This window comes from Ictidomys tridecemlineatus, chromosome 1 (assembly GCF_052094955.1).
Source record: "Ictidomys tridecemlineatus isolate mIctTri1 chromosome 1, mIctTri1.hap1, whole genome shotgun sequence".
NCBI lineage: Eukaryota > Metazoa > Chordata > Mammalia > Rodentia > Sciuridae > Ictidomys > Ictidomys tridecemlineatus.
The window spans coordinates 114,009,360-114,024,167 of NC_135477.1; the positions used below are offsets into that span (position 1 = coordinate 114,009,360).

The 14,808-nt window shown below is 36.2% G+C and overlaps 1 protein-coding gene across 2 annotated transcripts in view; it reads right to left on the reverse strand.

Annotated features, from left to right (window-relative positions):
- Window positions 1-2,543: 2,543 nt before the first annotated feature.
- Window positions 2,544-14,808, reverse strand: part of Fbxl17 (F-box and leucine rich repeat protein 17) — a 505,077-nt gene continuing 492,812 nt past the window's right edge. For both annotated transcript variants that reach the window (XM_005327315.5, XM_078045375.1), the window contains one exon: window positions 2,544-5,408. In XM_005327315.5, the coding sequence (XP_005327372.4) occupies window positions 5,268-5,408 (141 nt within the window). In that variant the 3' untranslated portion in view covers window positions 2,544-5,267. The remainder of the gene's footprint in view (window positions 5,409-14,808) is intronic.

Below are 14,808 nucleotides of genomic sequence, written 5' to 3' on the forward strand. Positions count from 1 at the left end.
CCTTCGTCTTCACATGGAAGACGTCTATCCATTTAGAAGGAAAAAGACCTCTTGTTCTTATTCATTTTTTCAATTTTTTTGAAACTTTACTTGGGTACACCTTTCAGTTAGCTCTCTTGCCATGTCTCCTTTGTAACTCAAACCTTCTGTTTTAGTTTTCAGTTGTTTTTATTTTTCATTTCTAAAAATTCTACTTCTTTTTAAGTGAATCTGTTCATTTTTATTACATTAAATAACTTTTTTATATCAAATATTTATTTTGTATCATATAGCTGAAAATTTGATATTAAAGCCTTGGAAGACAAGAGACTATTGCTTGTTTCTGCTGACTCACACAACTAGTGCTGAATTATTTCTGTTTTTTTCTGATTTTAGATTGTGAATTTATATTTGTAGGCACTGTATCTGTGGGATTTCTTTTTGAGGCCTGGATTATGGGTATTTTTCTCCAGGAATCATTTTTGTTTTCTTCTGTAGGGCAGTAAGTAGTACTAACATGAATCCTCTTAAAAATACAATTATCAGAAATATCAACTATGTAAATAACGTAGATTCAACTACCAAACCCTTGTCCATGACTACTAATTTACAAAAGAGATTTAAAAAAAAAACCAAAAAACTCCTGTAGATAGCCATAGCTGAGATGGTAATTTTTATTCTGTCTTTTCAAATATTCATTTTGTTTTAGTTCATTTTTTCTTTAAGGATGTAGTCTTTCAGAGACCCAGTCTCTAAGTGTGGTAGACTCACTCTAGGCCAGGATTTGGCAAACTTTCTCTGTAAAGGGCCAGATGGTACATTTTCTTTGTGGCAACCACTCAATTGATTTTTGTAGTTTGATATCAGCCTTAGAAAATATCTTGACAAACACATATGATTGTGTTTTAATAAAACTTTATTTACAATCTAGGTACTGCCACATTTTTTAATCCATTCATCTATGGAAGGGCATCTAATTAATTGTGGGGCTATAAACATTGATGTGGCTGTGTTCCTGTAGTATGCTGTTTTTTTAAGTCCTTTGGGTGTAGACCAAGGAGAGGGACAGCCACAATGGAATATTACTCAGCAATAAAAGAGAATAAAATCATGACAGTTGCAGGTAAATGGATGGAGTTAGAAAAGATAATGCTAAGTGAAGTTAGCCAATCCCCAAAACCAAATGCCAAATGTTTTCTTTGATAAAGGAGGCTGATTCATAGTAGGATAGGGAGTGGGAGCATAGATCAACTCTAGATAGGGCAGAGGGGTTGGAGGGAAAGGGAGGAGGCATGGGATAATTAATGATGGTGGAATGTGATGATCATTACCATCCAAAGTACATGTATGAAGACATGAATTGGTGTGCATATACTATGTATACAACCATCAATATGAAAAAATTCTGCTCTATATATGTAATAAGAATTGTAATGCATTCTGCTGTCATATGTAAATAAAAAAATTACATTAAAAAAAAAAAACTAGGTATCTGGTCATGTTTGGCTCAGAGCCATACTTTCATGAGCCCTGTTCTAGACTGCTGCTTCCACTTTGCTCCTGGCCACAAGAGGTTTCTTTTGCTTTTTCACCAACACATCCAATCATTTAAAAGTAGTTTAAAATATTTTAATAAACATTTTTAGATATTATGTAGCAGAAAATCTTTCATGGTTTCTATCCCATGAATAATACCAGAATAGAAGGTCTGCATTTAAATATTTACTTGCTGAAAAAATTTAGGGCAAGATGTCTCTAGCACATCTGGTGCTTCCTACAAGTCCAATTATTTTAGTAGGCCATAGCCAGATGCCTATTTTTCTAAATAAAGTTTTATTGGAATACAACCATACCCATCTCTGTTTTTTCCCTAGAAGCTTTTTCTATCTGCTTTCCCTACACAACATGTCCTCCTATTAAACTGAGGTTCTTCAAGAAAGGGCCCTGAACTGCCATTCTGTCCCACTCCTGAATGCTTTTGTACATATTTCCTCCTTTTCTGGGTTGCCTGTTCTTCCTTTCCATCAGAAGTTTAGTGGATTTGTTACTCCTTTACCCTTTATTGAAAGCTCTTCGGCACAGCTCTCCTTTCCCAAAGCTGCTGCTTGGTCCTTGGTGTGCTTCTCAGAATTATGCCCATTATTACAACTGCCATGCTCCATTCTCATTGTTAGTTTTCCAGAATGCCTCCCTGTTAGGAGGGTGGGAATAAGTGTCCTTTATCTTTAAATCCCCAGTGCTTGGCACGTGTTTGTTATTCAATAAATGTTTTAGTTATTTATTTGCTTTTGAAAAATTGAATTAATGGCTAAGTAAATGAGTGACTATTTAGGGAATGGGATTTTAAACAATTCTCTGTTTAAGCCCTCATGGTTTTAATCTTATCTCAATAATCATGACTAAATTAGAATCTCCTCAATCCAATCTTGTTTATTATTCTGGGTTAGTCAAACCTATATAACTCTGTAGTGAAACACACAAGGACACAGATTACTGCATGCATCATACCCAACCAGCAACAGGGAGGCCATTTATTGTCTTCTAAAATAAAACAAAAGACACAGTGCTTTGTTTCTCTTTTATTGCAACCCATTGCAAGGTCAAAAGATTCACGGAAATATAGAAACTACAAACCGGGTGAATTTTCTTTATCCACTCAAAAAGACATTAAAGACAAAGGACCAGAATTTTCCACTACAGCAATATATTTCATAGGCTTTATTCTGAAAATACTGTTGACATTTTGGAGAGGATAAAAAGCCCTGCATTAAACGTGTTCACATGTATGGATGACATTCTAAGCAAAAAAAGAAACTATATTGCCTAGAAAAATTATTTTAAGCCTCATTTCAAAGCATCTAATGAGAACACATTCAACAACCATCACAGGATCACTTGAGGTGATGCTTTTTCTGGCTGTTTTTTTTTTTTTTTTCTTTTTCTTTTTGAGATTAATGCTTTGAGGCTGGATATGTTATTTCTACAGATTTCTACAATGTACCAAGGCAGTTTTCCAGGTTATGTTGTATCAGGCTTTTGGATTAGTCAACATTTTAAAGAATAAGTGCAGTCCCCCAGAATCCCCCCTCCCCCCACCAAGCTAAAGCATGTTATAGTGCCGTATTTTAGATTCAAACAATTTAACATTAAAAAAAAATCAATTATACACTCTGAAACCATTTGACAACCAAACTGTAACACTCCAAATGTTATTACAACTTTGAACTGAAATTGTACCATCTATATCATAGATGGTTCTCCCTTCTTTTGTCCTTTTTAAAAACTATTTAAAATATAGTGTGACATATATAAAAATTAAACTTTTGTTTATTCACTCAAGCTACTATTACTATACATACTGTCTTATAAATTAGTTTTGGGTTAAAAATCAGTTAAAATATTGTGAAATAAGATTTTTCAGTGGTGGAAAAATGGATATGGAAATGATACAGTTCAATGTGTAAGAAGAAATACAGTTTATTAATGGTAAACATCTTTTTCTTATGAAAATTTTACTCCCTTCAAAATTAAATTACTAACCCATTTAGCTATGGGAAAAATATTCTTGGTGCTTTTTGACTAGATTTTCTTAACTGATTGGGATTAAAACAAAAAATGCCACATCAGAAACATGTTGACATAATCAAAGGAAACAGTTGTTTACAAAAAGGAGTCGTTATAAATACATGAATGACATTCAAATATAAGGCTATCTTTTGTTTCTTACAGCTAGTATCACTTTAGCAATATGGAATTTATAGGAAATGAACTCAAACCTCAGTATATCTGTTAAAGATCAAATAACAGTTATGTCCACATCAGGGAAGAATAAATAGCAAATTCACAAGTCAGGGTTTTGCTTCTAGTTCTACTGAGAAAGATAATCACTCTTTAGCTTAAAAAGGCTCCCTGCTGTCTTGATTATAAATCTAGACATAGGAAAGGTTATTTGAGCCTAAGTCCCTACAATGAATTAATTGTAAAGATGTGTGAAATCAAGACATATATTCATTTACTGATAGGTACTGTCTTAACTGAAAGCTGGCAATCTTTAATTAAACAAAAATACTTATTTCTGGCAAGTGTAAACAGAATCTTAATGAACAGATTTTCTAATTTTTTTCTTTTTAACTCTTACATTAGCTTGCAATAGATCTTTGCAGTAGCATAAGAACTATTCAAAAAATGACATGCACATATCCAAAAAATCTGTTCTAAAACCCAAAGCAAAAGAAAAAAAAATTCAGTAGGAAGATTGTCTACTTGTATCTCACTCATTAATCTTCTATTAAGTGACTAGCCCCAAATTTCAGAAAAATGCTTTCATAATTACCAAAATTAACAAAATAATGAAATGATCTGTAGATTTTTAATAACTGCTCACCATTAATTACACTGGTGGCTTCAATGTGGATAATGCTAAGATTAGCTCCAAATAGCACTAAAATATATCCTGACCAGTTACAATCCACAACATAAAAGCTAACACAATGTTAATGCAAAACCAAGTAAAATATTTAGTACTCAACAGAATGCATTTGTAGAATAATGAATAATTAACTTCTATGAGCTGGCCAGGGGAGTTCAGATTGTTGCCTCCATATAAAAAATTTACAAAAGGCTTTATTCTCTCTAGTCTCTAAGTCGCCCACCAGATAGCAAGTTGACCACCTGTGGACACAATGAGTTAGGGAGAGTCACACAGGATGACATGCTCCCCAGTGGCCTGGATGAAGGCCACTCTGTTAGGAAATGATTTACAAAGAAACCACCCGAGTGTGTGTGTGTGTGTGTGTGTGTGTGTGTGTGTGTTTACCCACTTGTAGGGTACATGAAAGTTGCAGGTAACTTACTATGTATATATGTGCTGGGAATTTTGAAGAGTACTGGTATCTAGGCTTCTAATTAGTGCAATATCACTTCTGTTCTGGTTTCACCAGTAGAAGCACACATTCTACACCATCAAAAAAGAAACTTGTCTTTTGGGATCTCCAAAAGTGGCAGAAATATATTGAAACAAAGAGTTATTTTATTTTATTTTATTTTTAAGAGAAATAAGCCTTTGAACATAAAAACTAAAAGGTTTGTGGCTTTCATAATCTTCAATTTTTAAGAAAAAAAGCCAGCCCACCTGGGAACAGATAATGTGCGCTTACACTATGCAGTAGGCAAACAAGACATGAATATACACACTCCTGCACGCACGCTGACAGGTGACAGTCAACACCTTTCCAGGAGATCACTGCCCTGCTGAATGATCCAAGTGGACCTATGCGTGGGCAGGAGTGTTAGGAGGAGGCAGCAGACATGTTGGGGGTCCAGCCCATCTGGTAGGCTCTCTCCAAGGTCCTCTTGCAGTCCTGCAGGACAGTGCTGAATGTGATGTGGGGGTACTGTTGCACCAGTTGTTCCACTGTCACTTCATTGACCTGCAACCCAAGAAGCACACCATTATTCACAGGGACCACCAATACCATGCAGCTGCCCATGCTCACTGGCACACTGTGGCCTTCTGATGGCATGACAACCCTCCACTTGTTTCTTCTTAGAAATGTGGGAAACTGTTTTGTGAGAAGACAGGCTTTTCTTTTGTCTCACCTCTCTGATTTCTCATTGCTATCCTTACCCTTACACATTTTTTCTTTTCATTTTTTTGCAGTACTGAACTAGGGCCTTGGGCATACTAGGCAAGTGCACTACTACTGAGCTATATCCCAACCCATGGATCCTTTTTTCAAGACATAATCTCAAAAAATCAAATGTGTTTTCTAGAAGCACAAACAATTGTGATTTTGTCAAGATCTTAATAATTTCCATTGAAAATCTAGTGCTTGAGAGGTAAGGGAATAATAAGATAGCATTCTAATGCACATTGACATCCTTTTTAGGACAAATACTGTACAAAGTGGGAGAGGATACACAGGATTCTAGATCGAAGTGCTAGGGAAAATGTTTATTTTTCTTCCCTTTAAATGTTAAGGCATTACAAACTTCAAGTCCCTTTGTGAAAAGGGCTGAAATGTGAGGAATCAATAATTAAAACATACATGGCTGGCAGGTCAGGGATGGCCCCACTAGACCTTAACCATCAAAGATACCACCTTGATTCTTGATTAGACAAGGCAATCAGACAGGCCTAATTAAAACTAACACCTTTACAATTGCTGTGCTGTGAAGGGATTAATTTGTCAATTATTTTTAAGCTGATTGCAGTTCATATCACAGAAGTAGACAGCTTCCTTCATCCTTTAGATAAATAAATGATTAACCTAAGAACCACAACTTTTAGTAGCTTTATTTAAAATCTTTATTGAACACTTGGGCATTTTCAGATATATCAATATTTCACTTATACTAAGTAAGCTATATTAAGTGAGTCTAAAAGAAGGCTCTTGTAATACATGTTTTTGAGAATCCCCCTTGATGTCCATTATTTAAAAAGATCAGGACCACCAGGAAAAACCTGAAACAACATCAAACCCTTACTGTTTGCTTTGAAAACCTGATCAGAAATATGATGATCATGAAGTTAGTTGTCTGTACTTTTCTGAAATAACAGTTGTCTGTACTTTTCTGGGTGATCTGGAAAAATATGTTCCATGTTATTGTTTTTAATATTGAGAACTAATATTATAGCCTTGTGCTTAATGATACTTAATCTCTGTTGGGACAATTCTCTGTTCAAGACTTGCTTGTTGGAATCCTACTTTCACTTTACTTCTTTAACATTTGATTTCTTTGACTGTAAAAACAGGATAAAAGTACTTATGACAAAGTCAAATGTTCTCTCTTATATGGGGATGATCACACACAACAAGGTGGTGGGGAGGGGAAGAACAGACGTTCAGTGGAAAGGGGAATGAAGGGAAGGGATGGGGGAGAGGAATAGGAAAAATATTAGAATGAATCAGATATAACTTTCCTACGTACATATATGAATACACCACAGTGAATCTTTATAGCAATGTACAACCATAAGAATGAGATTCTAAGTAGAATAAATTATACTCTATGTATATATGATATGCCAAAATATACACTACTGTCATGTATATCTAAAAATAACAAATAATAATAATAATGATGATGATGATGATAATAAATAAATAAATAAATGTAATAATTGTAGCTAACATAAAGAGTCCCCTAAGTGGTAGCTCTTACTATTGCAGCAGGCACTCAATACATGGTTACTAAATGTGAGTTAGTTAATAATATGGTAGGGCAACCTATGCTCTATAGTGCTAATAAATATTGTTTTATCTATGAGATATTTCAGAACTAAACCTTGATAACTTTGATTGTAATATTCAAAATAAAATAATCATAGGGGGAAAGTAATCTTTATTACATATTTTATATACAAGAAGAATTTATTCCATTAAAATGTTTTTTACAGGAGATAGAACAGTTTTGTGTGTGTGTGTGTGTGTGTGTGTGTGTGTGTGTGTGTGTGTGTGGTGCTAGGGATTGAACCCAGGACCTTGTGCACGTGAGGCAAGCACTCCTCAACTGAGCTATATCCCCAGCCCCAGAACTTATTTTAATTTCATAGTCCAGGTTTAAAATATTCACTGTTAGAAAATTCTCCCTTTCCTTTAACTGTGGTTCTCTACAGTTTGGTTACCTTTCTTCCTCCCACCACAAACCCAGAATGATGCAAGTTTTACTGAACGAAAGGTGAAGGCATTTGGTCAGAGAACCTTCAGAAAATCTGCATTGCACTGCAAAAGAAGGATATGTCGTCTAAACACTTAGCATTCAAGGAACCTATTAAATAAAAAATAGATGAGAAAAGAATAGAGAAGAAAAAACATTTAAACCTACTATAAAGACACAGGAACTATTTTCTGTGGTACATTTTTTCCCTAACTACACATGGGTCTGTACAAAGTTTTGTATGTAGGGTTGACAGGCAATTTATTTTGGAGAGCCAATTTTTAAAAACAGAAAATATCTCTGTGATAACTGTTTCCTAGGAAAAGGCATATAATTCACCTTAAACAAACCTGATATGTGAAGATATGGATTTATGGAGTATATAAATTGGGGATAATTTTTCACCTTAGTAAAAATTTTCATGGTAGGGTTAATTTATTTTGTCAGCTCCCCTAATATATTTTATATATCCTTTGATTTATCCACGTTCAATTTCTTTATTTCTGTTGCATAAAGGAAGGTACATCTGTAGTTGAGAACAGAGATGATGCTATGATAATTCTCTGACTTTCACAGGTATGACTAAGAAAAAACAAGTTGGTTTCTTGAAACTGTATGAGAAAAAAAAATGGTACCACTAGTCCTCTGTGAATATAATGTGTCTTCTAATTCTAAGCAGTCCTTTAGCTAACTGTGCTCTGTAAATTCTAGAAAACAACACAGAAGGGAAAATGCAAATATTCCATTTTAGAGCTTTGTTGGGTAGGGATTATTCAGGGAAACACATATTCTCACACTAGGGAAAGTTCTATCTTTTACATACAATGTCCCCTGGTGATATAGAAGGACAACTTTTATATTAAAGTTATGTTCATTTACTTCTCAGAAGTACAAATCATGTTCATCTCCTCTTTGTATGAACCCCATAAGTGTTTCGGTGCTGTAGAGGAGTTCAGTGAAAGACACCAGGAATGTTCATTTTAAATCCTACAGTCACACACAGATTTCCAGAGATTTTTGTCATGCGCAATTCTGCTTGCTGGAATAAAGAGGATCGTTCTTTGTTCCAACTCATAAAATGTATGCAATATAAAAAAGGGACCATGGAGATAAAGGTGTTTTTTTTTTTCTTCAGAATTTCCCCATGATTCCTGGTTTTCTGTATTCGGTTTTCCCCCTCTTGCTGAAAACTATCAATGGCAATTCCTACATTATACATGATATGTGAAAAATGCAGTGTATCTTCCTAAAGCAATATGCAGCAGTGTCATTTGAAGAAATTACTGTGATTAAAGAGGGGGGGGGAGCATGTACCATAGGTGTTTTAAAAAAATATATGAAAGATTGGATTTTATAGTTCTCTCTAAAGACTGCATAACCATAATTTAAATTTTCAAAATTATTATAACTCTTTTTAAGGTAGTAGCAATTTGTCTGGTATTTTAATCTATTTTGAGTTAACATCTATTAGCACTTTTTGAAAATGTGAGGCAAATTGCTATGCTAATTAAGGTAAATCACACCATAATTTCATTATATTGCTGCCGCTGCTGCTGCTATGGAAGGGTGAGGAGAGAACCCTGAGAGTTTGGGAGATTCAATTTAACCAATTTATCTAGACCATCATAGTTCCCTCTGTTCCTTATCAGTATTTTCTCCAAAAAGCTCCAGGTAAGTAGAAGCCTAGGCTGGAATTATTTTCTTAATCATACCTGTTTTTCAAAAAATACAACTTCTGGTACAATTTGCTGAATGAATCATTTACATTGTGATTCTTATTCCCTCTTTAATTCATGTTATAAAACAGGACATGTTTCTTGTTAGGAGAAGAAATATGATATCTGAATACATTAGGTCACAGTTAAGAATAAACCATTTAAAGTCACTTATTCTTTAATGGAGGAAGTTTTCCTACAAAAAGTGAACACTGTTTAAAATTCCAACAAAATACATTATTCCCAGAGTGGGGCTGTAGCTCAGTGGTAGAGCACCTGCCTTACAAGTGTGAGGCACTGGGTTCAATCCTCAGCAACACATAAAAATAAATAAATAAATAAATAAAGACATTGTGTCCATCTACAACTAAAAAAAATATTTTAAAAAATGCATTGTTCCCAGATAGCTAAGTTCCTTAGCAACAAAGAGTATTTTAGTTATCTCTTTGTTTTCAGTCCTACACACACTGATAAATTTTTACCCCATTAGAATATGAGTTCCATGAGACAGAAATTTCTGTTGTTTTGTTCGTTGCCAAATCCCTAGTATTCAGAGCACACCTAGCATAGAGTGCATACTCAATAAATATCTCCTGGATAAATTAATGTAGGAGTTGCTTAATGAATATGTATTATGTGGAAAAGCAATACTAATATATCTGAAATTCTAGAGATAAATTCATCTTGTTCCAATATTATGCCAGCCACAGTAGTAGCAGCTTAAAGTCTTGACATGGCAACCCCAAATTCCTCAATTCTTTGAAATTCATACCATAGTGATTCTTTGGGCTGTTATCTTTTCTGTTTGATATCACTGGGTACTTTTTAGATGCACCTTTTCTGGAGCTTTCAGTAATTTCTCACAGGAGAATGAAGTAGGTCATGATGGTGGTTGACCAATTTTTGCTGGTTTGGTGTCCCTCAGGTTAGTACTCAAGAGAGGACTAAGCTATACTTTGGATTCGTTGATGGTAATCCTCCTTGTTGGAGATCAATAACACTTACAGACATTCTAGTGATACTAGATGTGAGCAGGATTCCAAAACTTTGCACAAATACCCACACAGTTCAGAGGACTTGATACTTTAGTTTGCACCATCAGCAGTCAGCTCAGGGTGGTAGACCCAGGAGAGGCTGACAGAAAACTTGGAAAATCTTGTGACATTTAAGGTTCCTTTGGATATCAAAGTTATCTGGTAGCAGAGAGGGAATGGACTTAGTCCAGAGGTCTTCTGACTCAAAGCAATGTTATTTCTGCTGATTTCTTGGGCTTCAGAAGTCTTTACCTCTACCTGGGAGCAAATGGAAATTAGAGGGGCTTTCTTTTTCTGGTTGGTTTTACTTGTCACAGTGGTGTTTGGCATATGGTACTCTGAGGAACATGCAATAGATTATTATTTCCAGCCCATAATACCCCACATTCCAGTGATAAACACATAATATTAGGGTTTTATGTGATAGGAAATAGTCAAACTCTCTTCTTTGGCATGGTTTATTTTGGCAAAGTACTTGAAAAGTTTTGTTAACTTTTTACCCTAAGGAGCAATAAGGCAAAATAAGTGTATATCCCCATTTCATTAAGGATGGAGGAGCATGGGAGGAAATTATATTCAGTGAGCATCTACTATTTCCCAGCACCTAGACATTAATCATAATATAGATGAACCATGGCTCAGACAGAATTGGTATTTCATATACAGCCACACAACTCGTAATAAATGGGTTTGAAATCAGGACTCCAGCACACAGTGCTTTCTATATTGAACAACACTTTCCTGACACCTCAGTAACATAGTGAGGTACAGAAAGTGTCAGACTAGGGCCTACCCACCTACCCAGCAAAATGTTCATGACATTCATTTGTAGCTTTAAAAATAAAATGACTGTAGTTGGCAGGTGTGCATGTGCGACTCCCCCTTCCCCACAAGTCTTTGACAGTCTTTTCAAAATGTCTTCTCCATGGGGATGTAGAAGATAATGGAGACCACTTGGTCTGCAGAATATACTGTTGTAGAGCTGTGGTTGCATGAATCTTTGAAGCCTAATAGATATATGATGAAGCTGCAAGACTAAAAAGAGAACTTTTGACAGGGACAACTACAACTATGGTAGAAACTGGCATTGCTTTCTCTTCCATCTCTCTCCTGAAAACATTTTCCCCTGTTTCAGAGGTAGACTGTTCAGTGGATTCCCTCTTGAAGCTTATATTCCAGCAGGGACAATGGACATCATCAAAGAGAAGTGCTTTTAGGGAAATGCAAGTTGCTGTGGAAGGAAGCCGATAGCTAGTACCTGATATTCTCCCAGAGTGTTGAAAAGGGCTTTCCAAAAGAAATATGTAAGTGGACTTCTGAAGAACAAGCAGGAAATCAGTTTGTGTATCATGTCATTAAATACATACATATAATGTAGAAAAGAAACCAGCTCATGAGCTAGTACTGAACAACTAACTAATCATCCTTTACTTTGTAAACTATGCAATGTGTCTCTTGCCTCATCCAACAAATTGAAGAGTGTAACTGAAGTTATGTTCTTGTTTCAAATAGCTCTGCTTTGAGGAGGGGATGGGAAAAGAAAATGAATCTGTGTGCAGGTGGGAAAAGTAAGGTGCCCACAGTGCATCTGTGAGGTTTTACAAATAGCACACTCAGCTCTTGCCTTCTAATTCGGGTCTCTGGCCCTCACACTGGTCTGTCACTCTTCACAGACTCCCTGGGCAATGTCACTCACTGCTAGCAGCCCCAGGGGCTGACTCCTGGCGGCCTAGAGGCAGACTCTTGTCTCTGGAGCAACATGTCTCCGGAGTCTGCTTCTCTGAGTTATGTGGCTCTCTGCAAAACTGTACTGGATATCCATGGAACCTGGTACTTACCAGGTGCCAGTAAGTGTTTGTGGATAATGCATATTCAAATAAACCCCACTGCTCTTTCAACTACTGCCCACAGGCTCCAAGTTAGGCACACATTGAGAAGGATAAAATAAGAATAATGCAAAGCTTAGTACCACCTCAAATTTTCATGTAAAGGAGATGGGTCATCAAAGTGCAGTTTCAAATATTTTAAGTGGAACACTAAGAAAAGAATAAAAGACCTGATGATACATTGATTTTTCCAGGACCCTCCACAGCCAACATGCACCATCCCTCTGTGGTTTGCAGAGTTTTATGGTTTTATTTCCCTCCGTCTTTAGCAGGACTTCTCTTCTTCTGACTGGATGACCTGACATTCTACTCAGGTTTCCCTTTGGTTAGAGCAGATTCCACTTGGAATCTGCCACCATTTGTACAGTCTCTCATTTCTTTTCCTTCAATAGCAAGGTGAAACTTCCTCGAATAGCACCCTATTCCCTTTCTTTTGTTTATAAACAACTTCACATTCCCTTCCTTTCCTCTTCCTTTCTTAAATCAATACCTTCTGCCAGGAACCCCACAGTGATTAATCTATAACCAATATGGATGCATGTTTAGTGGTATGGGATGAACTGAATTGTGTCCACAATCCAGAGTACAAACAAGGATGCAGTGGTTGTAATCCCATCTGCTCATTAGAATCAGCTGGGAGTATTTTTCATCAACCCCCACCTCCATGCTCAGGGTATATTCCAGACCATAATGATATCACAATCTTGGTAGAGAGGGACCTAGACATTGGTATTTTTAAACTCCCAGAAGATTCAATTGTGCAGTTCAGGTTGAGACCTATGGGTCTAAAGCTGACTGAAATGATCACAAAGGGCACAGGTGATTCCTGCCCTTGGGAATCTGAAGGTAAGACCTAAATTAAGATTATTCAATACAAGTGCCTACCTACTTCTCATATTCCCTCTATATTAAACCTAGTCCATAGTTCTGGAGAAAATAAATGGGTGCCTTTTTTCCCCCAAATATTTATCACTGCTTGAAACAAAAGATGTTTTTCTTTGGATGAGGGAAAATCAGATTGGTTTCTTTTCAGTCAGCATCTGGTCTCTAGTTTAGCTCAGCCAAAGAAGGTCGCCACCCAATCTTCCCAAAAGCTGAAGGAATGAAAGATTCCTCTAAGCACAGTTTTCATATGGACCTAGTTCTTCCTCAAAGGACTACTCATGATGTGGACGGAAAGGGTACTCATGAATGAGCATTTAATACAATTTTAAGTAGAAAAACTGAGTATATCATTGACACCTAAAAGCCACCCACTGAATATGGGAGTCAGCTGATTACAGAATACCCATAATGCAGTATGCCTCACTCATGAACCTCATATTAGTAGCCTCAGGTATATAAGGATGTATTTTTTAAACATAGAGATAAGAAATATTACTCTTGGGTGGCAAAAAAGAACTCATCTAAAAATCCCAAAACATAGAAAAAGACAGATACAGAGAGTGCAATGAACCTGACAGAGGCAGGCTCATAAATTCAGTCAACTTTGTCAAATGCAGTCATTTCATTTCAGAATCAGCAATGATTGAAAGTGCTATGCTCTGTCAATATCACAACAGGCCTGGCTTCATGCTGTCTCTTTTTCATGAAATGTAGGTTGCCTGTTAACACTAGCACTGCTTCTATTCACTTGAATTGGCACAGTGAGAAAGCAGCAAAGAACCTGGGAGGATGGGGATCATAGAAACGCCTGCAGTGTTAAGTGAGAATTGGGGCTTGCTAACCTGAAGTCTCTAATTAGAGATTAGTGTGACAGGAAGTCCAACAACCAGACTGTCAGAGAAAAAAAAAATTAGTGATGTTTTCATCCCCTGTATCACCAAGCAATCCTCCACCAAGAAGGATGTTTCAAGCCAAGTACAAGCTCCAGGTACATGGTCTTGCATTGGTTATTCTGAGCCGCAAATTGCTGGTCTTGGACTTGATCCATTGCTCAAATCTGTATATTTGCACATGCTGTGCAGATGAGAACCAAAACAGATGTATATGGGACACCAGGATGGAAAAAGTCACTTAAGAGAGTCATCTACAGTGCTTTAAATGCTTCAGTAAAAGAGCAACTATTTGAAAAAACCTGGGCCCTAATAAGATAATTAATGTAGTCGCTGAGTGGTAAGTGCAATGTATTTATGGAACACATCTGGGTGTTTCTAAATTAAACTCTTAAGCTGAAAAACATAATTGAAGAGGAAAACTCTCTGAACTAAAATATGTTTTCTTTTGTGCCTAATGGCTGTCTTGATTTCAGTTTTTATTTTCTTACATAAAGGCTAGGGTAGTGGTAATCACTAAGTGGGCACCTGATGAAAAAATATCTTTCTAAAATTGCAGTTTCCATCCAGTAGAATTTATGGATTTGACCTGTTTCCTGAAACAAATTTATTATCAGCAAAAGTTTATTCTGTATGAATGTGACCAGGAAACCTGTAGATTAAAGAACCTGAAAATAAGAAATATTTTTTGGTTCTCAGAAGAGGAACTGTACCCAAATCAGAATGTTCTAATGTTGCACTCTAAAGGATGCCAACCAGA